The sequence below is a fragment of the Larus michahellis genome, chromosome 8, assembly GCF_964199755.1.
Source record: "Larus michahellis chromosome 8, bLarMic1.1, whole genome shotgun sequence".
Lineage (NCBI taxonomy): Eukaryota > Metazoa > Chordata > Aves > Charadriiformes > Laridae > Larus > Larus michahellis.
The window spans coordinates 46,754,048-46,779,852 of record NC_133903.1 but is presented as its reverse complement, the minus strand read 5'-3'; the positions used below and the strand labels follow the sequence as shown (position 1 = coordinate 46,779,852).

Genomic DNA, 25,805 nt, shown 5'->3' with positions numbered 1-25,805 from the left:
TTCCGTGACTCCATAAAATCCTGCACGAGTGATGCTTTACCTTTTTAGATGCTGGGTTTTTCAGCAGCCAAATACAATTTAAACAATGTTTTCCACAGTGTTTTTAATTAATAGAACTGCCCTTTATATTCGAGTAACCGTTTTTTGGCGGCTGGTTGTGCGATATAATGTAAAGAAATGAGTAACAATGGCAAATGTGTACTATAGTTATGCTGGTGCATAATACCTCAGGTGTGTGAGCGCTACCAGTTGTACATGCCACTCTGGAACATCTGCATTTGTCCTCTCAAAAGATAGCTGTGTTTCAGACGTGTAGACAGACTGAAGGTGTGTCTAGACCATTGTATTAATGGAATCTGAAAGCAAAATAAAAGTAAGCTTGTTTTGTATAAACTTTATGTAGGTGAACATGCCATTAACTGCAAATAAACGACCTCTGCTTGTAAAGATGTAGTTCACCAGTTGTTATAACAACTATTGAACTAGTAATACTGCACTCGTGCATTTTATAGTAAGGCCTAATAACGCATGTGAGGTTAAATCAAGATTTGTAATTACATTATTTTAAAAGAGCTGTGTGCCCAAATATGATTATCTTATTCAATAAAATGTTTCTAATAATAGTAAGACCAAGCCATGTTCTGCTTTTTTGGAAAACAGGGTAATGAAATTTCACGTGTGGCTTTTTGATATCCTTAAGGAAATCTGTAGCATGGCTTTTGACTCCTCGGTTGGGCTCCAGGTGGTGACTTGCTATTTCTGTGCATGTGTTGAATGAATCAAAAGTTCTTAGAAAGATATAATATTTTAGTGAATGCACATGGTATTAATTCCTTATCATAAACTAACATACACCTGTTAAATGACACCCTACTCTGAAGAGTGGTTAAGTGGAAAGGTCTGTTGTGTATGTTTAGGCCTGTCTGCTTGACTAAATAACTTTAAAAGAGCTGCACAGAAAGAAAACTGATGAGGGAAGTAAATTCTGTTCTGCCTTATGCCTCCATTAAATCGTTCGCTAATTTTTCTGAATGCTTTTGCAAGTCAGCTGACATCTGATCTTTATGAATATTAGTGAAATCCCAAATTGAGTTGGCCAGTTAGAAAAACAGATCTTTACTTTTTTTAAATAAATGTGTTCTATTTGGAGAAATACATAGAAATGCAGTGAAGTGAGATGAAATTGTGGCAGGGATAGACAAATGTTGTCCCTGTGACCTTTTACAGCTGCTATTAGCTGGATTGATAAATGTATAACGAAGGGTAAAAGTTTACTTTCATGCTGGTTTTTTGCTAGAGGCTCCAAGTCTTTGTGATTTGCTGTTGTAGGAAATGAGAAATGGAATTAATGTAATTAATAGTATTCTAGGTAGACAGCAGAGGTGAAGGGACCTGAGGAGGTTTGCAGGGAACTTTGAGGCAGAAAAAGCATGCAGTAAAACTCGTCTCCTTCAGAAATATGCGCTGCAGTATGTAATGTGAGCAAAGATTAGAAGCCCTGATTCCAGGTATTCCCAGAGAGGTTGTGTGCTAGAACGGCACGGCATGGCAGGCGATCTTTTATCTCGGGGCAGATTTTTCATCCCATTGGGCTCTTACAGTTTTGTAGGCCAAGGTAGAAGATGGAAGAGGAAGTAACAGGAGAAATGCACTGCTGATAAGGCTAATGTATGTCTTTTCTTAGGGGTTTTGAAACATCTTGATCCATTCCCAATGAGTAATTTCATATCGCAGCTCAGGGGCCTTGATTATCTTTAGCTTATCTCTTTAGTCTTACATTCTGGTCGATACAGGTCTTGGCATATTGAGTATCTCCTTGGTTCCTATTGTCAGGAGTATATGGAAACCTCAGCTTGAGAGTCAAAGCTTTAGAAACTCTCTCTGGTTTAGGGATTAACTCTGGTCAAGTCTATGTTGGGAGTAGAAATTAAAGTTAACAGGAGGATTAACGCAACTGTGTAACTAATTCAACTGTAACACAGTGAGAACACTTTATTAATGGTGTATTAAAGGATGAGGTGTTTTGTCCTGGACTATGTATGTTCCTTACTGTAGTCTGTGCCTCTTCTTTAAATTGAATATGCTTGTATGTTTCTTCCATTTTCACCTCAAACATTTAGTATTTGTTTAGACAAATACACAATGAAATCTGACAATATGAAAAAGTATCTGACAATTTTCAGTTGTTTATTTGACTCCGTGATAAATATCACTTCTTCCACTTGCCGGTTAAACAACATGGTGAAGGATATTTAGATATGAAGCTTAAGCACTTAGGGGGAAAAAAGTACTTTAGTAACAACAAAAACTTATGAAAAGAGGTTGCTATGAAATAACAGTTAAAATGTTTTTCATGCAACATGTAAAAATTGATAATTGAAATTATTTTTTTTAAGGTTAATTAGAACTGTTAACAAGTGGAACCCAAGTGCCAATACAGAGTTTAATGTTTTATGTATTTATATTACTTGCCAAATACTTCTTCATTTTCATCAGTGAAATAATATTTTGGGGTAGTTGACAGACAACCTTTTTTCTTCACCAAAGATAATTAATGCAGATTTCATTGTTCTGAAAGGTCCCTTCACCTTTATAGAACAACTCATTTAGTGATATTATTATTTTATTATTATTTTCTCTTTTTCTGATTTTTATTTCCATAAATAATTCAAACTTGAACTCATTTAAAAGGAGAGAGAGAATTAATTAAATTTGCATTGATGAGTATTTTCATTTGCTTTTTTCCTGGAATTGGGAGTGGCTACTGGGGATGATCTTTGTCCTTGCTGTTTTCCCTAGTGACGCGGAGCCCAGTTCAACTGAACTGAAAATGCAATATGGGAAGAATTGGGAACTTTGCCTTCAGGGAACGCGTATTTTTTCCACAGACATGCTCATGCGCATGACCAGAGAAAAGCAGACCCCACCTATACTTTGAGAAATATCTTTGCTCTATTCATTATTGAGTAGTTGGCAAAGGCCATTTCAGTTGTATGTAGTAATAAATACATTAAAAAAAAAAACCAACAGTGTTAGATATTAGGAAGAAAGGTTAAAAAATGCACAGTTTTGCCACAATGTACATCGGTCATGCTCCCAGATCTTGAATGCTTTATGCAGATTTGGTGACTTTAGTTATAAAAGATACAGTAAAGGCTGGTAAGGGTGATGAGAGGTGTTCAGAAAGCTTCCACAAACAGTCTGACTTTGCTTGGAAGAGGTGTGACTTGATGAGTGCATATATCGTGTATAAAATCATGAAAAACTGAATAGAATGTGGTCAAGGAGTTCGGTAGCACAAGAAAACATCCATTTGAATTGAGGCTGACGTTTTTATAGCCACAGATCGACTTTTACACAAAGCACAAGTAAACTGTGCCCCCTCTCATTTGGGAGGCAAAAATGTATAAATGTGTCTAAAAACAAAAAAATTCAACAGATTTACGTAGAAGTACTGACTAGTAATAAACTATATTAAAACTCTGGCTGAAAAGCCTGAGAAAGTATCCTGGGAGCCCTGGTGTTATTCACTCTTGTTCTTGCACCTTTTTTTTTCCTTAAGAATTTATTGTAGGTTGCTGTCAGAGAAGGTAATTAAGAGACTTTGGGTCTTGCCCATTATGATTTTGTGATATTACCCTTGTCAGTAGTATGATAGATTATGGAAGCGGTTTTAGGTTGAAGGTGTAATGTTGGGCAGGATTCAGAGCGTGTGTGAGCGGGGGCTGTAAAACCTGGCACATGGGCTAATCCTGGTGACTGAAGTGTTTCAGTAGTAGTATAATCTGCAACAGTTTATCGAATGGCAATTTTTTTGCTTTAACAGAAAGTATTGCATTTTAGTGTCACATTCCTTGTTCTTTTTGTGATACTACCTGCCCAGGAAGGCAATGACTGAAGAGCAGTATGTGTGCCTGTTGAAATACAGAGCCAGCTGCAGGCTGTGTGGCGTATACTGTATTGGCATATGGCCTTCAGTACCTGGCTCATGCCAGGAAACACAATTTTGGAAGGGCTCAAGACATGACTTTGAATTTACTGTCTGAAGTGTGCCTTCTGTATGCTACCTGAAGAGAAGTAGGTTGAGATTAATTTAAGCCTCTTGCTTTATTTACTGCAACCTCACTGCAGCGCCTCCCAGTAACTGTGACACCTGCAAGTGAGATTGTTTCAGAATAAAGGTTATAGAAGAATCAAAATACTTCATAGAAGGTCTGAGATGATGTGGTGGCCAGTCTTTTAAGAAATGTAAAGTTTTCATATCAGCAATGCCTAATTTATGCTAATTGTGCAAGCATGATGTTTGCAAGACTTGTACATCAGTCCAAAATGTCATGTCTAGGAGTTGCAGTAGGCTGTGTACGTGCATGTTAGATATTGCTCTGTAATGAACTGCCCTGGTCGCGGGTACAAACAACGATATCAAAATAGCTGGTTAAGGAGACCTGAATCTTCTGCAAGATCTTTTCTAAATTGGAAGTTGGGGTTTTGCAAAGAGTTTTCACCTTGGTTTTGATTGTGCTGAAATATAAGATGTCTTGTAGCAACACAAGTTTTGCAAACTGGTGATGTGCTTTCCTTTTCCAAAGTTACAGGGAATCTTTTTTGTGAAGTAGAACCTGGGTATTGTATTTCCGTGGTGTTTTTATCTTTGTTGTATACTCAGACCTAATTCCTACTTCAAAACTGTAATTCTGTGGTGTGCATTTATTTAGATACCCTTAAATCCGGAGAACAGTTCTGTGTGGTCTTTTTGCTCTGCTTAGGTCCATTTTTGACATCACTGTGAATCATTCTCAAGGTTCATTAAATCGACTTCTTAAATTATATGACTTGCTTCTGTCAATAGTTTGACATGGCTTAATTGCTATACAGTTTGTTCTGAAAAACATATTTATTCAGAAGGTAATGAATCTTGTTTAAATATATTCAACTGCATTGACTTTGTCCCTGTTTTATCTTCTACTTACTACTCAAACGTTTGGTAGCAGCCTCACAAGGTCACATCTAAAGGAGTTCTGTACCTGTGCTGGGTTCGGTGTGATGGGAAAACTGTTCCATCTGCAGCAGATGTTCCAGCATGTCCCTATACACACAGAAAAATTACCCTTTAATGTAAAAACAGGTCCTGATAGGTTAGCGCTTTTGTTTGCAGTGTGACGCTTACTAGCTTGTGGTATGGGGTGGGATGCTCAGAAAGTTCCCAGGTCAGTGTTGTCTGGCTACGTCCACTCTGTTTTTGCTTCATTTTGTCTGGTAGTTAGTAGGGGTTGTGAGGTTGCTTGTTGTTATTTTACCTCCAGAAATGTGATCATGGCTCACAACTGAGGTGCAAAAAGGTTTCCCTCTTTCCAAACTCCCTTACACAACTGTTATGGTTTGAGGAACCCACAACAACTTACCGTTGTTCAGACAATCATTCTGTCACCCAGTGACCCCCCCACTCAGCAAGGGGAATCGGGAAAAGCGAGGAAACCTGAGGGTTGAAATATAAACAGATTTAATAGAATAAGACTAGATAATTAACATTAATAACACTAAAGAACCAATATTGATACTGATACCAATATAAAATATACAGGGCTTATACTCCGCCAATTCTATCAGTAGGAAGCTGTGCACTCCCAGCAGTGGACATCAGATGTCGGACACTGTGAGCACTGCAGCTTCGGGAGGAAGGGAGGGGCTCAGGGGTCCAGCACCAGGCCAAGAAATTCTCAGGATGGCAGCCATCACAGCAAAGAGACAACATCTCTGCAAACTTTCTAATTTATGTTGAATGTGGCGTTCATGGTATGAAATAATCCAGCTTGTGTCAAGTGCCTGGCTTGCTCCTCCTCATCCCTGCACCTGGATAACTTGAAAACACGGAGGCCTTGAAACCCACATACCATAGTGGGCTATAAAGTAAATATTTTCACAAATTCAGACACTACAGTCTTCTAAAAGTGCGGTTTTCCCAGGCATTAGAAGATAAATTAGTCCTGTGTTGCTCAAACCAGGACAACAACAATAACATCTAGTTCCAGAAAGAAAAGTGTATGAAAATGTGGGGGTTTATTAAAGAGGATGAGCCAGAGGATGAAAAGGTGGTGATTTTTTTTTTTACTATCCCCTGTGTATGTTTATTTTGAGCCTCTATCAAAACCATCTTAAAAATTGAAAAAAAAAAAAAACAAAACCCAAACACATGCTAGCAGAGTAAAGAGTGGCATAACAAGTGTAACAAAAACCAAAACTGATCGAAGAATGGAACCATATTCAAACAAGGAAAACAAACTCTGATAAGTCGAATATAAAGGCATAATAAGGCATGCCTCAAGGGATCATGAAAAACAGCTGATGGCATCAAAACAATAACAAAACTTTTCAGATGTTTCAGGAGCAGTAAACCTATCTGTTTGCTTCTGGTTAGGAAGATTGTTCAAAGAAAAAAAGGCCATAGCAGGAAAACTCTTTTTTTGTTGTTGTTGTTGGTATTTTTTGTGGAGGGGTTAATGGAGTACTGGATGTATTACTATCCTGAGTCTCTTGAAAGGGGAGTCTGGCTGTATTGGAGCAGGTGATCAATGATGTGGGCGTATAGAGGAGATGCAGCATGTGGAATGGCCGAGCCTACCTGCAGCCTAAAGTCTTGTTATTATTTTAGCAGCAGGTTTTTAAATTGCTATGAAGTGTGGAATCCCTTTCATCAGCTGCATGCAGTTTCTCCACTCTTCCCTTTATCCTGATTCAGCTTATTTGTATTGCCCTTTTGTAAACTAAATTTGTCAAATGATAATTTAAAAGCAAAAATGCCCTTTTCAGGGACTCTTTTTTTTTTTATTAGATTATTTCAGTTTTTATTTTGGTTGGAGATCAAATAGCTTTTGGCACTTGCACTATAGTTGCTTAATTTCTCCTGCTGTTCTTCTTTCTAGTCATACTTGTCATGTTTATGCCATTTGTATTGATGGGGTTTGTTTGTTTTTCACAGTGACTACAGTTCCTGTCTCACCTCTTTGATTGAAGAGGACTATGACCCAGAAATGAACTCTCCACTGTAGAACAAGAAGCTCTTCTGGAATAACTTGTGTCCCTTTAAAAGCAGCACCCAGTCTACAAAAAAAAATAGAGTAGAAGAGATTATTTTTGGACCTGGCATTTCTTTGTTCATATGATCTATGTTTCAGCATGTAAATGGTGAAAAACGGGGAGATAGAAATTTGTGCCTGCTTTTGAGCTTTATATCACGTAGTGCTTAGCTCTGTTGGAGCATTAACCAAGTTACGTGAAAACCAGAGTATATCCTAACATTCATTTTTTAAAATACTATACCTTTTTTTAGCAGATGTATGTGATAAAAATGAAGTTTATATTTTAAGAGCACTTGGGCAGATGCTTCTTGTTTAGATCTCAGCATTTGGAGCAAGCGTTTTTATGTAACATCGTCCTTTTTCCAGAGTGTTCAGGTTGATCTGCTGCAGATCATGAATTATCCAGCAGACTTGAGTGTATCTGTTCAGTATTAACCATGGTGTTGCTCTGAATGTTGTCATGCAGACTTGACAAACCTTTTTGTAATGTAAAGGCCGACTTCTCTACTACCACAACCAGAGGAAATTTAATGAGGTGAACGTGGTGGTGGCTTTTTTTTTTAATATAAATTACCTTCTTAGGTATTTTTTTTTGTAGTGAGAGTGAAAAGAGAGGTTAAAATGAGCAGCTGAGGGGGTGAAGGGCACAGTTGGCACAAAGTGCGGCCTCTTGTGCTCTGCTTTGAGACGCACTATTGCCTCAAGGCTGGCCTTACAGCATACTGGAGAAGGAAGGAACTCGAAGATCAGTGAAGCACAGAAACTGAGGACATTGGACTGCAGAGGCCAAACTCAGGGTAAGTGATCGTGTGTACTTTTTTTCTTTGCTTATATGGTGTTCACGGATAAAGTCGAAAAATAAAGCAAAATGGTAAACTGGAAAACCTTCCACACAAAGGCAGAATTCAGTTATACAGAGCAATAATGGAATTTTCATTGCTTTGAGCAGTGGAAATCACTATGACATGTTGGAAAGCACAATTCAGTTTCCGATTCCTCAGTGAGACACCTCAGCTGGTCCTCAGTTGAAGATTCTTCAGCCAGCTTGTGTTCTGTTCCCAACCGTTTGGTTTCTTAGCTATGAAAGCAGTTTCAGCGTAGGATATTCCCTGGTTTATGGAAGTTGGTGCATCTGAATACAGTTTTAAGTTCAGGGTGCCGGAGCTGCTATACGGTTGTCTTTCAGGTCTCTGATCTTCTCTCAGTGTCTCTAACATCATCACCAGTTTGGTCATATTTGATCTACAGCCTCTGGAATAAAACATGCAGTGATCACCCCTTTCTAAACCAAGGCAATGAGTAATGAAGGAATGTGCCCCAAATTCTGTCATGTCTTGATTTTACACATCTGTGCACTGTATGGCTTTTGTATGCTGTTTGTTCTCTTTCCTTCTCACCTCCACACCCATCCTATCATGAATTTCATGGGTGTGTTAATTGTAAACAGGAAGTAACTGGGAATGTTTAAGTTCTTACCTGTGTTGATCAGAGGAACAAAGTCAGCAGGAAGAAAAAATGCTTAAGTGTAATATGAAAAACTAGAGCACTTCTCCCCTCCTGTTCGTATAGGCCAAGCTTTGGGAAATAAATTGTATTATTATTTCAGTTTGGAAAAGTTGACAGTTCAGGGAACGTTCTTTTCATTTACAGATCCTGGCCATGAGGTTTGATGCCTCATTTTATTGAAGGGAGACACTGGACCTAAATGGCGCAGCATGACTTTGTTCCTGCCTGGCTTAACTTCTCAACGCCACAGTCAACCAAGGTAACGTCAATACAGATCACCTTCTTTTACAGCTATGACAAGAATTAAAAGCAAAAAAATTTCCCAGTGTTTTGTTGAACTTAAGGTGTTTAATTTTAACTTCTTTTGTGTTTTTTAAAGGCTTTTGGAAACTTACTAAGGTGGAAATATTTTTTTTTTTTGTTTCAACAAATGTATCCCATCTGTTTCAGAGGAGAAGCATCCTTTGTGTTCAGACATGGAAGTAGTTCAGTGTCTTTGCATTGAAACTTCAGTGGGATCCCATGTAGAAAATAATCAAAGAAATGGCCCTAAATCTGTGGGAATCAAGACTCGAGCTGCCACTTAGTTATAATTCAGAATATAATTTGGGTTTGATTTATGAAAATAATCTGACCCTTGCTGAGTAGGAGATTGATGATAGGCCCTTGGGCTCTAACTCCAAATTCAGAAATACTCATTAGTTTTTTGCAACCTTAAAATGAGGGCAGTTTGCCTGTCATCTTTCTAAAACAGGTTCCAGAAGAAGCTTAGGTTGACCCAGGAAATCTGTTTTAAGACTTTTAACAATTTGCATTGCTTCTGCATGACGGTGGAGGAAGAAGGAAAAAAAAAAAAAAAACAACAACAAAAACATTTTAATAGCAAGCCAGATCATGATGGACAACATTGATGAAAAAGTGAAAACGCAGCTTTCACCTCCGTGCTTTCCATGCTCTGTAGGAGGAGACAAAAGTAATTTCGGGATATTTTATCCATTTAAAACAAACCTCTGAATCTTTTATAAATGAGAAAAAGTGAAGAGTAAAAAATTCTTTGGAATCTTAATGCTAGAAGCATTAAGGTTTTCTACAGCATCATAGTCGTTTCAGCCCAAAAGTGCTTTAATTTATTTCAGTATCTCTGAATTTTAGTCAGACTGATTGGATTCTCCATTGCTGTCTGCTTTTCTGTCTTTAGAGGGAGTGAATGAAAGAGCACCTGTGTATCACAGAATTTCTTAAATGAACTTTGCAGAAAGTATGTGTTTGGAAAGACTGCTGCTAAGATTAGTGTGTTAGGTTCACTCTGATTCTGTGTAGGATACACTGATTTGTTTGCTGTTCTGGTCGGGTTCACGTGATTGTTGATGTCATTGTCTCAACAATGCAGATATGGATGCCGTATTGAAAACTCATACGGGAACGTGGGGTTTGGATTGACAAAATGGCATTGTTGGACTGACAGGCTCCTGGAGTGCCCTAAGGAACACTTCATTACATCACCTTTTTCTTTCCTCAGTCCCCTGCAGCCACCTTTGAGAAACATGGAGAGCATCTTCCACGGGGAGAAGGCCGCTTTGGGGTGAGCCGTAGGAGACACAACTCTTCTGATGGATTTTTCAATAATGGACCCCTCCGAACTGCGGGAGGTGAGTAGGAAGGATCAGAGTGCAGCCTGAGAGCAAACACTTTGGAATATTCTACAGAATGAAGAATTCTGCAGAATATAAACAACATTTTCCAAAACTGTACATTTTCAAAACATACTATAAGAAACTTGTGCTCTTCTCCCATGCCATGTGCTCAGGCCTTACGGGGTTTCTGTGGTAGCTGTACGTGCATTGTTTAGCTTGATTTGTTTTCTGATATGGTCACACAGTAGCTTAGTAGTTATTTAGTGAACATTGACTTAACAACAAGAAAAACAGCCTGATATTTCCAGTATTGTGTGTGCTGTGTTGACTTTTTTATTTGCATCCTTATCTCCTTTTGTTTAGACTGCTGGCATCAGCCGTCCCTTCTCCGCCATGATTCTGTAGATTCTGGTGTTTCTAAAGGAGCTCACGTTGGGCTTTCTGGCAGTCAGCCTGGCTGGCATGGTCCCTCACGGGGCCATGATGGCGTGAACCAGCGTGGTGGAGGAGGAACTGGAGTTCATCGCCACTGGAATGGCAACTTCCATTCTCGGAAAAGTTCCGCCTTTCAAGAAAAGCTGCCTGTTGAATCCAGGGAAGAGAAGAAGGAAGATAAAGAGCAGTTGCAATTTGAGGAAGAAGACTTTGTAAGTGTGTAGCATCTCACTAGAAGTGGCAGCTGTGAGAAGTAGCTTTTCAGATCTCATTTTAATTAGCATTGATAGGTGGTGAGGATCTAGGGTTGCATTCCATTCCATGTTTCAGATCAAAACAGATTTAACAAAATTACTCCAGTGCTGACAGGATGATAATTGGTACCTAGAGTCCTCACGATTTGCCGTTGGATTATAGGTTTTGGCACTTTACTATATTTTGCCAAATGGTTATTGTGAACTGAAGACAGCATTGTAACACAGAAGCCTGATCTTCAGCAAAACCCGTAAGATGACACTTTGGTCTGCCACAGGAAGAGCAGTTGTACTGACTTTGTGGCTTTGTTTACAAAGCCTTTTTTTCTTTTTTTTTTTTTTTTGCTAAGTACATCTATTCAGCTTATCTTTAGTCTGCCTGCTGTTCCCCTCTCTTGCATTCTGGTACACGTTGGTGTTTGTGATAACCTTCCCAATCTTGTTCATGACATGTGCTCAGACCTTTGCAGCCATCTGTCTTGAATCTTCTGGAATAGTATCTTTTTGTCAGATATTTTTCTATGTCTGTGTTAATCTGTGGATTGGGGTTTCCTGAGCCATTTCTTCTACTGGTGTCTCCAATCCATCAACTTTCTTCTTATCCAGCATTTTGATTCATGTGGTATTACCAGTATTATAGTCTCTTACATTCTGGCTCTGTTTTTATTGGAATTTACTTTTCCAAACTTTACAAAATAGTATTTGGACTTACGGCTTTCATCCTTACCATGTGCATTCCTTAATGCAAATACTTTGAGATATACGCACCTTTTCTGCTTTCTCTTGACAATTTAATTTTTTTCTCCTGTCCCCTGATGAGGATTTTATTGTTATCAGATCGTGTATTTTGGAGTTTGCATCTTGTTTCTTGCTCTCTCTAGGCTCCTCTTGACAGGTGTAATGAGGTCAATGTTGTCTTGTATGGTTCTGGTAACTCAGTCCCTTCACCTAATGCAATTCCTCTGACTTCATCTTCAATGCTAAAGCCATTGTTGCCTCCAGTAATGGGAGTTTCTGGTAATAGTGTGCACACTTGAGTGTATTGTCATCTTGAGCTTTTTGCTGTCTTATTCAGCTTTTCTATCTGGAAGGGTGTTTACAGCTGAAATTGTCGTGGCAGTTTGATGGCACTGCTTCCATTCAGGAAGTTAGGAATTGGAGTGAAATACATGAATGCCACATAGCTGCTTCAGGCCAAAATCTAGAGTCTACACTTAAATTGCCACAGGAGCCAGTTTAATTTAAGCTGCCATTTTTTTTTAAGTGAAGTGCCTGGGGAGTGATTGCATGCTGTTGTTCGACTGCTTCTGCTGGGAGTGGCAGCCTGCATCACAGGGTGGTTAACACCTGGAGAGCAGTGATAAAGCTTGTGTGTAGATTTCTGTTAACCTGATTTCCCCAGAATACTGTAGTTCAGGACTTCTATAAGCTTGTTCTTTAGACTGTCAAAAGCCTGTTGAAATGTAGAAAGTTATTGTAACAATTGCAACTGTGCACTGTTGTAGTGTGTCTTGGTCTAAATCTTTCTTTCATGTACTTCTTCATTCTCTTCTTCAGTGCCGTGATGAGTGCCTTCCCCAACTACATGGCTGTTTCTTCTGTAATTACTTCCCCCAATTTTTTTTAAGGTTATAATGTCACACGCTGTCTAGTAGCAAGCTTTGCTAAATAACTTCTGTATTGTCTTTGCCATAGTAGTGAAACTAATGCATACTGTGGTTAAGTACGTAGCTGTTAAGCCTGTATGGCTGACGGTGGCAACGCTTTTCCTGAAAGATCTGCCAAACAGGCTATTAGTCAAAGTTCTCCTGTGGTGTGAGCACCCCTGCTATAAAACTGACCTGTAACTGAAAAATGAAGCGCTGAAACAGAGGGATTTCTAGGGTCTGAGGCAGGAATTTATGCTATGGTGTGACATTTTTTCCTAACTCTTATAGAACAGGAATGCCTACTATTTCAGAAGCTCATTATTAGAGACTTATGCTGTCACCATAGTAACTAACATATGAAGAATTCATTAAAAAGAGGAAAAAGATGGCTTTATTTTGAACTGAAGTTATTTGGGACGGGGGAAGAGGAATAGCTAATCAGGAACACTTGTCATTGAATGCTTAGATTTTCTTTACTCTGCTTTGAGCTTGGACACATCCTTAGTTGTTCCACTAAGTTGAATTCTGATACCGAATCAGAGGTAAGTCTGCAGAGAGCACTGAGTCTGTGTGCAGTAATTTTCCTGAAAAGTGGAGTCTGAAGCTTAACATAAATTTACATGTAGGTTTCTTTGTCAGTAAATGTGTATATATGTTCGTTATTCCTTTACATAGGAGCCTAGTATTGCTTTTGGGTTGTGGTTGATTGTGGGGTTTTTTTGTAATTGGTTAATGCATAATTATTGTATAAAAATATTTGGGAAATGGGACTAGATCCTTCATATACTGATGATGTGGGTTCTGTTTTATATTTTGAGATGCTGATTAAGTACCTAAATCTTTTATGTGTGTATTGGTTGGTGAAATATACTTAGTTGTATAGTAGAAGACTAAAGGGCCTATCCTGAACCCTCTGATAGTTCTGTTAGAAATACAGCAGAAGCCAAGGAGAATATAGACTTGATTTTTAGATGTCTTGTGACAAAGCACTCTTCTAATTCAGGCACTGTTCAGAGAAATCTACCTGTGCTCTGGGATCCTAGAAGCATAATATTATATATTAATACTGACGTTGTTGTTGTTATATATGATATAACGTTACACTCATTTGCATTGTCTTTTTACAGCCATCTTTGAATCCAGAAGCTGGAAGACACAACAACCAGAACAAACCTTTAGGAACACCTTCTGGAGTATGGGGTAGGTAAAGGTATTTACATCGCTGTACAGAATGCTGATGTTGAAGCAGAAAGTTGTAACCAATGTTTAAATTGTATTTTTTTCGCTCAAAAAGATTTTAAAGACTTAAGTGAAGCAGACAGTTTGCAACTTTCTCTCCTTTGTTGTTTTCCTCCTACAGTCTTCACTAATCTCTTGGCCTTTTTGCCCATTTGAAACTGTGCTTGTCTTGTCATTTAAAAAAAAAAAAAGCTTCTGGTGGCAGTAAATGTCCCTGTTCTGTATTTGCTTCCTATCTTACTGCAGTTACAATTTCACGCAGACATCGCTTGGAAGGGCAGAAATTGAGCTAGACATTAGTTCCTGACTTGTGATCTTCCTATTAGAAATACCACAAAACTCATAATTCTGTGGTTTGGATTCATTTCATTTTTTTTTTTTAAACTCAGAACAGGCTTGCTTTTGATTCTGGTATGCAAATCTATGCCTTTAAAAAAAAATAAAATAGAGTGAAACAAGGTACCAGTTCTAGTGACTAAATACATGTTTATTAATCTCCAGTTAGAATGTAGCTAGATTAGTTGGGTTAGATACTGTGAGTAGTACAAATACCAAAAAAAAAAAAAATCAAAACCACTTCTTGCTATAGTACTGAATTGTATTCTTTTTGCATGTTTGTCAGATAGCTATTGTTATGCTCAAAAAATAATGACAGCCCATTTATGGGGCTTTAGCTGTTTATATATTACTGTTTTAAAACTGTTTTGCCTCCTGCAAATGTGTTGATTTGGCCTAAGAACTATTAATTGTGCTTGTTTGTAAAGGCCCCGTGTCTTTTGAGGTATAAGTTACGCGAAGTATTTTTGCTGTTAGAGAATTAACAATGCTGGTCCATGGTTGCTCAAAAAAGATGCTAATATCTGTTCTGACTCCTGTAAAGTGGTGGAAGGCTGTTAGCTGATGTCACTGTAGGTTTTTCCCTTCAGCGTCAAGGGAGCTGTTGTGGTTAAATGAAAAAAAAAAATTGGACTTTTACATCCTTATCCAGTATCTTTGCTCAAAGCTGACACGAAAGAGCAGCTGATGGCAGTCTCAGAATCGGAAGTGTAGCATCTAAGATTGAGAGGGGAGAAACTGGAGCAACATACTGAAGCTGTTATAAAGCTGGACATTTGTATTTCAGAATCTCTCTTGTTTATTTTTACAGAAAACCCCCCTAGTGCCAAGCAACCTACCAAGATGCTGGTCATCAAAAAGGTTTCAAAAGAGGATCCTGCCGCCGCCTTCTCAGCTGCATTTACATCACCTGTTTCTCACCTGGCAAATGGCAACAAAGCCACCACCATTGTCCCAAGCGTCTACAAAAATCTGGTTCCTAAACCTGCAGCTCCTCCTTCCAAGGTACAGGGGTTTCTAACCAAGGTAGTGAAGTGCAGATCAGGGGAGAGCTCTCTCCCTTGGCAAAGGAATCAACCCCCTAACAAATAGCAGGAGTTGGAATCCAGTGGTTTCTGGGGTAGCGGCCTTTACAGTTGAGGTCTGTTTACTGCTGAAATTGTTGTTCCCTGTTGAAATGCCATTTGGTCTTGTCCATACAGAGAACTAACTCTCTTCTGACCATACTAATGTCTGTTTGAATGGGTGTGTTCTCATGCATTAGGCAAATCCTTATCTTAATTAGACGAAACAAGCAAATCTAGAGAACTGGAGTCTTTATTGGGTTACAATACTTTGATGTGTTTAAAACACAATTGAGGCTAAGGGCAGATTAGATTGTAACATCCTGCAATTTAGCTCTAATTTAGTTGAGTCTTAAAGACAACCTGGAAAAGTAAATGGTATTGTGCTATAATTCTTTTACTAAAAGAAATACAGGAGTGTTGAAAAAACAAGTAGTTTCTTTGTTTCTTAGTTCTAGGCTTTATCTTGCCTATCTTTCCAGAGAATCTACATGTATGGATGGATGCCCTAGAAACATTGTAGGATTGGTAGTGAAAATATTTAAGAAGCTAAAGAAAATTATTAGCTAGGTTGTTCTTTAAAAAGGTGTCCAAATACTTTGAGTTCTACATTCTATTAATTGCTAATGCTGGTTGCGACATTCCAACAAAATCTTCCCTATGATTAGAGTAGATTAGTCTCACACACTTCAAAGGTAAAAGCAAAACAGGAAAGAGTAATAACTTTTTATAAGAAAGCAAGTTTAGAGCTGCTTTCTCTTTTGTAAGTTTCTCTTAGTTCAAGCCAAATTCTGCCAAATACAGGAAGAATTCTAATATTCAACTGGATAGGGTGCTGGGCCGTCTTGTCAAGATCGTGCTTTTGCCAAGAAAGGTTGTGCCAGATGATCCTTGAGGTCCCTTCCAACCTGATATTCTATGATTCGTTTTTTATCACGTTGTCTGCTGGTGTCATCAACAGCACTTTTGTTAATGAATGGTAACCATTAGCAAAGCTAAAAGGTAGGAGATCAGCATATCCTTAGGCAGAAAAACTGTGTGCGTGATGCCTTTTTTTAAAGGTACACACATAAAGCAGCTATGGTAGGATGTATTATTCTGAAGACTCTAGAAAGCTGTACAGAAATTGCAGTGTAAAAAGTAGTGGAGGGGTCAAAACGTTCCTTTTGATGAAGTCAGCAGTATTGGAAAGCTGTCACAGGCAAACTGAATGAAAAATGTTTTTGTTAAGTTGTACCAAGTAATATGGAAAGGAAGAGAACTCGTGGCAGTGAAACAAGTGTGTTCTGTCTTAGCTAATTGAGATGGCTAATTGTTCACAGTCAAGCAGTCCGTGAAGGTCATAATCTGCAAACGATTCCTTTGATATTCATCTCTGGTTGTTGTGGTTGAATCTAGTGGGCTCCCTAAGAAAGCAATAGGGGTCTGTCTTTGAATTTGTCTAAGCTGCCCCTTTGTGGAAGCTGGGAGAACAACAATCAGCTGCCAAGAGCTGGGTATCTGATCTGCGGAGAGAAACTTCTTGTCAAAGTAATTCTACACCCTAATTTTAGTACCAGGCAATATTGCACGGATTGGGATATTTTCTGGGTTTTAAGGGAATGTTTGTAACGTGTGCTGTGAATGCTGAATAATCCATTCAATAATGTAGACTGTTCTTGTTTTTAAGTTGGAGTGGAAGAGTAATGCTGATGGTCTCCCCCACTGATTTATTTATTTAAAAATTAATAAAAGAACCCAATGGAGAGTGAGAACATACTGAAATAATGGCTTCTGCTCTCATTGCTTGCAGAATGCAAGGTCTGTTGCATCTTAGATTTAACTGAATCCTACTTGTGCATGAGTTATTTTGCTCGTGACTTGAAGTTGGCTTCAGAAGTCTAACAGGTCAAAGGAACCAGTATGTTTTAATGCTCTGACAGGTGTATTGTGCTACTTGATACAAGTTTCTTGTTAGGATCCTTTTTGTAAAGACTGTCACTTCACAGTGTTTGTCCTTGGTTGATAAGGGAGGCTCGAGAATAACATTCCAAGTAACAAAAACTTATCTTGAATTCTTTGCTTTTCAGCCAAATCGCCGGTGTATTTGAAGGGATACTGCAGAGAGTATCCAGAGCAAAACAGCAAGTGCTCATACACTTTAATGAACTGGCTGCGTTTTCTTCTTTTTTCTTTTCTCTTTTTTTTTTTTTGTTGCTAAATCAGTGCAATGATGGACACTTTTAGAGCCCTAGGAAATAAATAATTTGCATTCTCAGCCTGGACAGAAATATTCCTTGATGTGCTTCTTCCTTGCACCGAGGAAGTTCCTGTCAAGTGATGCAAACCCTTTCTTTATGACATACAGTGTTCCCCTATGAAATGTGAATTTAATTGGAATTTTTTACTTCCCATCTGTGGGTAGCTGTAAGATGCTTTGCATTACTCGGTGGTGATTCCAATTAATGAAGAGCAATGCTGGATTTTCTGTTTGAGCTCTAATGGTGTTTTACTGGAGCCCATGAAGCAGAATTGTGTGTGGTTTGGGGAAAATAGAAGAAGGGGAAAAATAATGGGTGTCAAGGTAAATTTGTTGAGACTGTTCTTGGAGAGGGAGGAAAAACATCCATAAAACAGCTGACATGTTTGTTTATTTGTTTTATTACTTGCAAGCAGTGCCTTCTTGTGCCTTATCGTTTACTGTCTGGTATTTTGTGTTCTCTTCAATACAGCCAAGTCCATGGAAAGCCAACAGAAGTGAACATAAACCAGGCTCGCTTTCCTCCAGCCGTGACTCCGCCTTTACCAGTCCAGTGTCTGTAACCAAACCAGCGGTACTGGCGAGTGGCTCGGTCCTCACCTCTCCCAAAGAGGTAAGAGGTTGGGTTTGGGGATAGGGTGGAAACTTCTATCACTATCGCCTACTGTAGCTTAAACGTGATAAGGTCCTCTCTGTACAAGGTATACCTACCTTTGTGCCCTTGAAGAATGACTCGTACATTGTTAATGCTCTCTGACACATCTCTTATACACCAAAAGAAATAAAAATATGGTTTGCATGGGTGTAAAGCCATTGCTGCTAGTCTGAATGTATTAGGATTTCCCTCCGATATGAAAACAGAAAGTACTAATGCTTTAAATAGTGTTGCATAACTAGACATGTGTAGACTTGGTGTTATCAGAGTGCAGTTGCCAAGAGCTGATGTGAACGGATAGGTAAACTGATTCCCTTGACATGCTGTTCTTTAATATGGGGAAAAAAGGGGGAAAGACGGTGATCTGACTCATTTCCTTTCTCTAGGAGAGCGACAGCACAAGCAATGAGCTCTGAGAGGGTTGAGGGGTTTTAATGTGTGTACGTGTGTCTTCAGCTACTGTGTCTGTTTTTAATTTTGGTGTTGGAAGGAGGCGAGGTGGAAACTGACTTACCTCTGCTTCTGATCTGAAGTATGGAGAGAACCTTGTATATAAATCTGTTAACATTTCAGCAGTAACTGTGACAAAACACAGTTTGCCCAACATTTCTATGCATCACTTCATAGCTTTTATACAAAATGCTGTTTTGGAGCTTGAATTTCCACAAAGCTTAATAGAAAAGTTACACTGAATAACTTTTCTCCTCTGCTCCTAGGAATCAAAATATAACAGGTTTGTGATCATATGTAAAAAGAACAAAAATAAACCAGACTGTGATAAGTGACCTATTCACATAATTTGAAATGAGTGTGTTTGCATTTCAAGTGTAACAGTGGATTTTTTTCTAGTTGCGCATTGGTCTTTTTCCTTTACAGATCTTACTTCTAAAATAAGACTTTCTTATCTTTACGAGTCTCTGCTTTGCAGGCTTTACTTTGCAACAGCCTGCACTTTTCCGCTTTAGCCACTGCTGAGTGGAAAAGCAGTCATTAAAAGCAATAGTTAACAAGCATGCACCTGCCACTTTGACAAATAGATCTTACTCTGTAACCCTTCCCCTTACCTTGCTTTTGTCTGTCCTCAGACCAAGTCCTTGGTGCTACTGACAGCCTTCTCTTTTGTCTAATGTGCAGCACAGTACAGACACCTCTGTGACAAAAATATGCAAACTTAAATAGGCTTTCACCTCCAGGTAGATACCGAGAAGGGCATTCACTTTCTATTGTACAGTAGTAATGCAAGTAGTCTCCATTATTTTATTCCACCACCTTCCCCCACCCTAGAAGGTCTTGCCTGAAACTTTAGTCAGCAAAGATGTCAGATACTAATCTGACAGCAGGAGTAGGCACCTGGGTTTTCCCCAGAACAAGCAGTACTTCCTTTAATACTTCTTGTATTACCAGCATCAATCAACTAAACAAAAAGGGCTTAAAAATTCTTCCCAGAACACTTGTAATGCATTTTTCTTTGAATCTGTTGGAGACACGCGGTATGAAAACACAGGGCCATGGCCAGTAAATACTACTGTAATCCCAGCTCCACATGCCTACTACAAGTAATCTCTGCTTTTTATTTCTGAAATGCGGATAATGCCCCTCCTGCAAAAGGGTGGAAACGGCACCTTTATTCATAGGGGACCACAGTGCGTTGCCAACTAGCACTGGCACCGTGTCCGCACAAGCCAGTCTAAGGTAAAAATCAGGATACAGTCTGAATTGATACAACATGACTTTTCTGTTAGACTAGCCACCCCTGTTAAAGAGACTGATAGCTGAACAAATATGAGATTATGCATAATGCGCTCATTTAAAAAAAAAAACCTGAGATGCCTTAATGTTTCGGTCAAAGGGCTAAACCTACCTTTAGAAAAGGTGTTCAAAAATGACTACTTGTACCCTTTTACATAATAACATTCTCTTTTAGTGTTATAAAGCTTTCTACAGGAAGTTATGACTAAAATCAGAATTGAGGTATGATTTAATTCCCTTTCAGGACTATGTTGTTTCTAAACCTTATCCGTAACTGGCTTCACCTAACGTGCAGAATTTAAGGTTTAGTACCTCAGCAGTTCTACACAGTGCCATTAAAACACCTACTTCTAGTGCAGGTTCAAGTGCTTTAGTAGAGTATTCCAAATCACCAGAAGACATATAAGTTTTAGTCTCCTTTGTTCATTATTACCTTCTGTCACTGCAGTCAAACTAATTACCATGTTGAGAGCTTTAATTTTAGTGCTGTGCTAGCTTTTTATCCTAATATTTACAGTCACTTGTTTTGTCTGTTACAATTGCTGATTTGTTCCCTACTGTGTTGAATTGGGCAAAATCTGAAAAGGCCACCTGAGAACTGTTTGCTGTAAGACATCACTTTCACCATGCACTTCCCTGAAAAGGCATCCTTGCACACCAGTGTTTCATGTGCAAGAGGCAATAGAAATATAAGCAGCAGTTGCTGCCTTGTTTTAGTTTTGCTAAATATTTTAGTCCCTTGATCTTTGCTCAGAGCACTGTGAGTATGGTAAAAGCACTCTGCAAAGAAGATTCATTTTGAAGATCCTGAATTTGCAACCTTTCCACCCTAGTTTAAAAAGGGGGGAAGGGGGTGTGTGGAGAAGAACACTGCAGGCTTTAAAAAATTTTACTCTGTTTTAATATTGAGGGGAAAAAAATCAAAGCAAGTAAGTGAAGGAAAAGAATAGCTTTGCGTGCAAGATTCTAGTGACAGGTATCCATACTCATGACTAAATTCTTTATTGTCTTAGAGTAGCCAAACATGAACTCCAATATATGGGCAGAAGGTTAAGACATAGACAACTTTCACATAACACATTCATAGATTTCTTTTGCGTGTCCAGTCAAAATGATGGAACAGATTAAGTTGGAAGTTCATCTTAGTTAGTAGAGTTTTTATTGCAGTGTCATGGCTAGGGTACTGCTAATAGGCAAACTGTTGTGCCTTATGCCTGATTCACAGATTCAAGATAATTAAGAAATCTTAAACACTGTGGAAGAGCAGGGGGAGGTTACCTTGGGTTCATTAATTGAGCTGGGCAGATTTCCCACAGGCTCCAGGCTTGTCTGTGTCTGGCTCCACACTGACCCGTCTGGGCTGTGAGTGTACGTAGCAAGGAATCGGCAGCGAGCTCTTCAGGGGAGGATGCTGAGGCTGCGGCTGCCTATTTCACATCCAGTTGTGGTTAGTTAAGGATGTGACCACTCCCTGAAAGGAGATTACCACCCCGTAGCTTAATTTCAGGGTAGAGTCTGTCAGGATGGCTTAAGACGCAAATTTGAACTGAGCCTAATCTCCTTAATTTTTGTAGGGTCAGTGTGCTGCATGAAGTTCTCGGTCTTAATATTCTGTTGCAGACTCCGGCATTGCTTGAGAGTTACATTGCCAAGGAACAAAATAAATGTATTCATGGCCATATGAATTGACTCCTAGGGGAAGAAAAAAATTGAGTCGATAATGATAGGTGTGAGAATAATATGCTGGTAAGGGAAGAAGTGAATGTGCAATACCAGTCAGTATTTTGATGGGAATTTGACATTAGATTTTTTTTTTGAGGGGTTAAGAGCCAGCCAAAGAGCTGATGGGTGTTTGAAAGGTTTAAGCACAGACCCTGAAGAGGCCCGTCTTGCCAGCAGCACAGTTTGACAGTCTCTACATTCTACTTTCCTTGTCTAGAGTCCTTCCAGCACCACCCCTCCCATTGAGATCTGCTCTTCACGCCTGACGAAGCTGATGCGCCGTACCACCGATAAAAAGAGCGAATTCCTGAAGGCACTGAAAGATGATAGGAATGGGGAGATAACAGAGAACAGAGAATGTGACAAGCTGGATGATGTAAGATCACTGTCCTTACATATATACTATGATCATTATGTATTTAAGGATTTGGGTGCAGAAAACAAAAATCAGGGCAGTGTATGAAATTCCAGCTCTGGAGGAGGAAAGGAATGACTTCCACTGGCCTGGCACACATGCCAGCAGAAGTAGTGCACAGCACTGTGATGAAGGGAGATCCGTGACATGGTGAAATGCAAATGGATAAGTAACAAATGAGGTGGAAAGGGAAGGTCACAGATGGTGAAGGTAATCCAGATTTTTGCAAGGATTCTCTAAGAAGTGAAACAATACCATATTTTAACATCTTAATTTGCTTTCAGACTTCTTTGTCAAACTACATCCACAGGAGAGTTGAATTTAGCGCTTGTCAAAGGTGCGGGATAGTGGCTCAAGCCTCAGAGGCTTGGACCAGACCTCTAAATGCATAAGTCTGTGGCTTAATGTGTACGTAAAGGCCATCTGTAGGAGTGTTTCATTCTCGTAGTTTTCTAACTCTCCCTCCGAAGCCACTGATGATGGTTTTGTAATGCCAGCACTTACTCCCTCGACACAAAAGTGCTGTCCACCCGATGTCTTTCGTATTGTATTATCTCGGCCAGGCAGAATTTACTTTCAACCGTGATCAGTCCAGGCTCTGTAAGACACACTGACTCAAGGCGAAAGGCTTTACTTCTGAAAGCAGAAGCTTGAACTTGGAACAGTGCTATTGGCACGGTCGGTGCAAGCACGTTTTGATGCTTTTATTTTTCTTTAGATGGAGAGCAACAGCACACCAGAACCAAAGGAAAACTGGGAAGAGAACTGCCATCAGAATGGTCTTTCTCTCCCTTTGCCGGAGGAGGGGGAAAATCTCTCTCATTCATTGGAAGCAGAACACAGGTGAGTAAACGGCAAAATAAAATGTCTGGAGTAAAGGAGGGTGAGTCCTTGGACTCTGTGAGGAGAAAGAAACTATTTCAAAGAAAACATTCTTTTTGGGAAGCAGCCGTAGCTTTGTGTGTGCTGAGCTAGAGGTGTGTGGGCTCCATGACTAGTGCTGGACTGGGTGGAGTCTTATTGAAAATAAAACACGGCACCGATGACAGGTGAGCCAAGACTTTACCAAGGCCTGTAATTAAATTCAAGTGCTTCTCTAGTGCCACGTCCCTGTGTGTTAATGATACCTCGTTATTTACCTGCCCACACTGGGAGTCGGCATGAACCTAGTGTGATTCTGGTTCGTGTCCAAACAGGTGTCCTAAATGGAATGGTCTGAAGACTGAAGGTACACCCTCACACACACACATGCCACTTTGTTTCTGCCTGCACTTAGGATACTCACGTGCTGCTTTTAAATGCTGTAAAAGTGGAGGAGAGTTAAGAAAATATTTACCTAGTATCTCAGTTTGTGTCTTGCTTCACTGAGTAAGCAGTGTGTGAGCATCTGGTGTAAGCGGGCAGTAAGTTCTAGGAGATTCTGAGCTGCGATACTGGTTTGACTGACTCATGTCCTCCTTCAGCGTCCTTGGGTAGAATTTCAGATCCCTGTCTTGCCGTCCTTCTGCCAGGCTAATTATTTACCCATTGTACAGGACTGCTGATGGTTAAATATTTGTAAAAGACATTGAAAACTGTTGGGTAAACACGAAGCATTGTTGAAGTGGTCTCTAATATAGAAGATTCCCTGGTGAATCGGGAGGGAAGTAATGAAAAACCTTGTGCTTCATGGACAAAATGTTCTCTGCTTTGCCGTTGTTCCTTTGCTTTAATTCCCGTGCCCCTTTTATTTTCTCTGTGAATCAGGTTATTGAAAGAAATGGGATGGCAGGAATATCCTGAAAATGATGAGAACTACCTGCCCCTCACGGAGGATGAGCTCAAAGAGTTCCAAATTAAATCAGAGCAGGTATGTTTATAGCTCTTGCCACTTGGGACGGCTCTTCTCCCTCTCCCTTCTCACGCACAAGTCTTCTGTGGTGTAATTCTTAACGATATTTGAGAAAACAAAGAATTGAAGTGAAATTCTAGTGTGATTGATGACTCTGCATTATCTGTGCAGAGCGTTTGTATACGGTTAAATGTGCAATTTGTGTCCACAGACGGTTAGTGACATTTACTCTCTGCACTTTTGCTTGTTTTAAAACTTGCTTTCATTCCTACAGCGAAGAAGAAACGGATTTGGGAAGAATGGATTTCTTCAGGGCCGCGGCTCCAGCCTGTTGTTCCACTGGAGAAGCACTTTTAAGACAAAGATTGAGGACTCAGACACAGAAACTAGTAGCAGCGAAACGTCAGATGACGATGCCTGAAAGTGGGCACAAGAAAATTAAAATAAATAAAACCAACCCAATAAACTCAGTTCATAGTTCAACACGTGTTTGGGGTTGTATAAACTAAACAGAGTTTATTCTGTCTCCAGTCTGTTCAGTTTTTTTCTTTTGTTGTTGATACTTCATGCACAAGGGAAATAATTGTATCCCAAAGAAGAGAGAAATTGGCTTCTTTAGCTTTTTCTTTTGGTTTTGCCCTAATGCTTAATAGAAGTTTGTGCAGCTAGCAAATTTTGACAAAAAAAATCCCTTGTGGGGCAGTGCACAAGTTCAGTCTTGTAAGCAGGACACAAGTGGCTGACTGATCTTTGCAACAACAAGCTTCTAACAGTGCCGCCCGCATCACATAATGCCGTGCGGTAACAGTGTGCTAAAACAATCATTGTCAATGACAAAATGGCTATTGAAGTTCTAATTATGTTAAATTAATGCTAATAACATGAATTTTTTATTTTATTTTATTTTTTTTTTTGGCGGCTCGGGGAGCTTCATCACTTAACCAGGCGTTTGTGGTTTTCTTTTTTTGGGTACAGCTGTAAAATATTTGGATATAGGAATTGTTTGTGTTCTTCTTCTTGCAGCCTTGATATTCAGGGTGGATTGTAAAATATAAATTTTTTGTGAGATTTCAAAGATTAAGATTATTTTGATAACATTATTTACAGATTTAAAAAAGTGACTATCACATTGAGTCTGTATGAGGGGGAAAAACTACTGCATCAAAAATAACTAACTTGGAATAAATATTTTGCATCAGTTTGCCAATTCTAATTGTCTTTCTTATGTAAGAAAAGCTTTCCTCTAAAGGGACCTGCAACTTTGGGGATTTAATAGCACTGGGGATAAATAGTTTCTTCCCGCTGTATTTTTCCACTTGGCAAACATTGCTGTAGCGCTCAGACTGCAGGAGCTAAACTCTCCCTTTAAGAAGGGAGAAGGAGAACAATGGTGAGATGATAGCCCCTGTTTGGGTTGTTGTTTTGTTGGTTTTTTTTTTTTTTTAAGTAAGAAACAAAATCATTCAAATTATCTTCCACTAAAGCAGTTTGCTTTTTTTTTTTGCCTTTTTTTTTTTTTTTTTCTCCTCCCCGCTTCATACAAAATCGTGAAGCTCGACTGGTCGGTGTCACTTGTTCCTAGTGCAATGCTGCTGTTTATGTTCACAACGTGGCAAGGGAATGTCTGAATCCAAAGCTGTTTTCATTGAAATCTTTTTTAAAAATTCATGAAAACATTTCTATTAGATTAAAAAGGATTTTACAAACAACTCGGTTGTGGCCTAAGCTATTTCAGTGTCTGTTTTTTAAGTTCAGCTTTTGTACACAAGCGTTTTGGATTGGAAAGTATTGGCGTGGGGTGTGCGGTTTGCAAGCGGGTTGGATGGAATCGCACACGGAGCACCAAGTCCTGGTCTCGCTGACCGGGGTGGGGGGGTTTCACCCGAGGTCGTGCTTGGGTCTTTTTTCATCCACTCCTGGCCAGGCAGAGAGGAGGGACGTGTAAAAATAAATAAATAAATAAATTACAAGGTTTAGCCATGAACCTTTGCATCTGGACCC

The 25,805-nt window shown here is 39.3% G+C and overlaps 1 protein-coding gene across 3 annotated transcripts in view; it reads left to right on the top strand.

Annotated features, from left to right (window-relative positions):
• GPBP1L1 (GC-rich promoter binding protein 1 like 1) overlaps window positions 1-25,017 on the top strand; it is a 34,371-nt gene extending 9,354 nt beyond the window's left edge. For all 3 annotated transcript variants that reach the window (XM_074596802.1, XM_074596804.1, XM_074596803.1), the window contains 11 exons: window positions 6,977-7,873; window positions 8,727-8,841; window positions 10,102-10,231; window positions 10,580-10,863; window positions 13,682-13,754; window positions 14,941-15,134; window positions 17,905-18,045; window positions 21,776-21,934; window positions 22,692-22,816; window positions 23,720-23,822; window positions 24,079-25,017. In XM_074596802.1, coding sequence (XP_074452903.1) covers window positions 8,782-8,841; window positions 10,102-10,231; window positions 10,580-10,863; window positions 13,682-13,754; window positions 14,941-15,134; window positions 17,905-18,045; window positions 21,776-21,934; window positions 22,692-22,816; window positions 23,720-23,822; window positions 24,079-24,225 — 1,416 coding nt within the window. In that variant the 5' untranslated portion in view covers window positions 6,977-7,873; window positions 8,727-8,781 and the 3' untranslated portion in view covers window positions 24,226-25,017. The remainder of the gene's footprint in view (window positions 1-6,976; window positions 7,874-8,726; window positions 8,842-10,101; window positions 10,232-10,579; window positions 10,864-13,681; window positions 13,755-14,940; window positions 15,135-17,904; window positions 18,046-21,775; window positions 21,935-22,691; window positions 22,817-23,719; window positions 23,823-24,078) is intronic.
• Window positions 25,018-25,805: the final 788 nt, after the last annotated feature.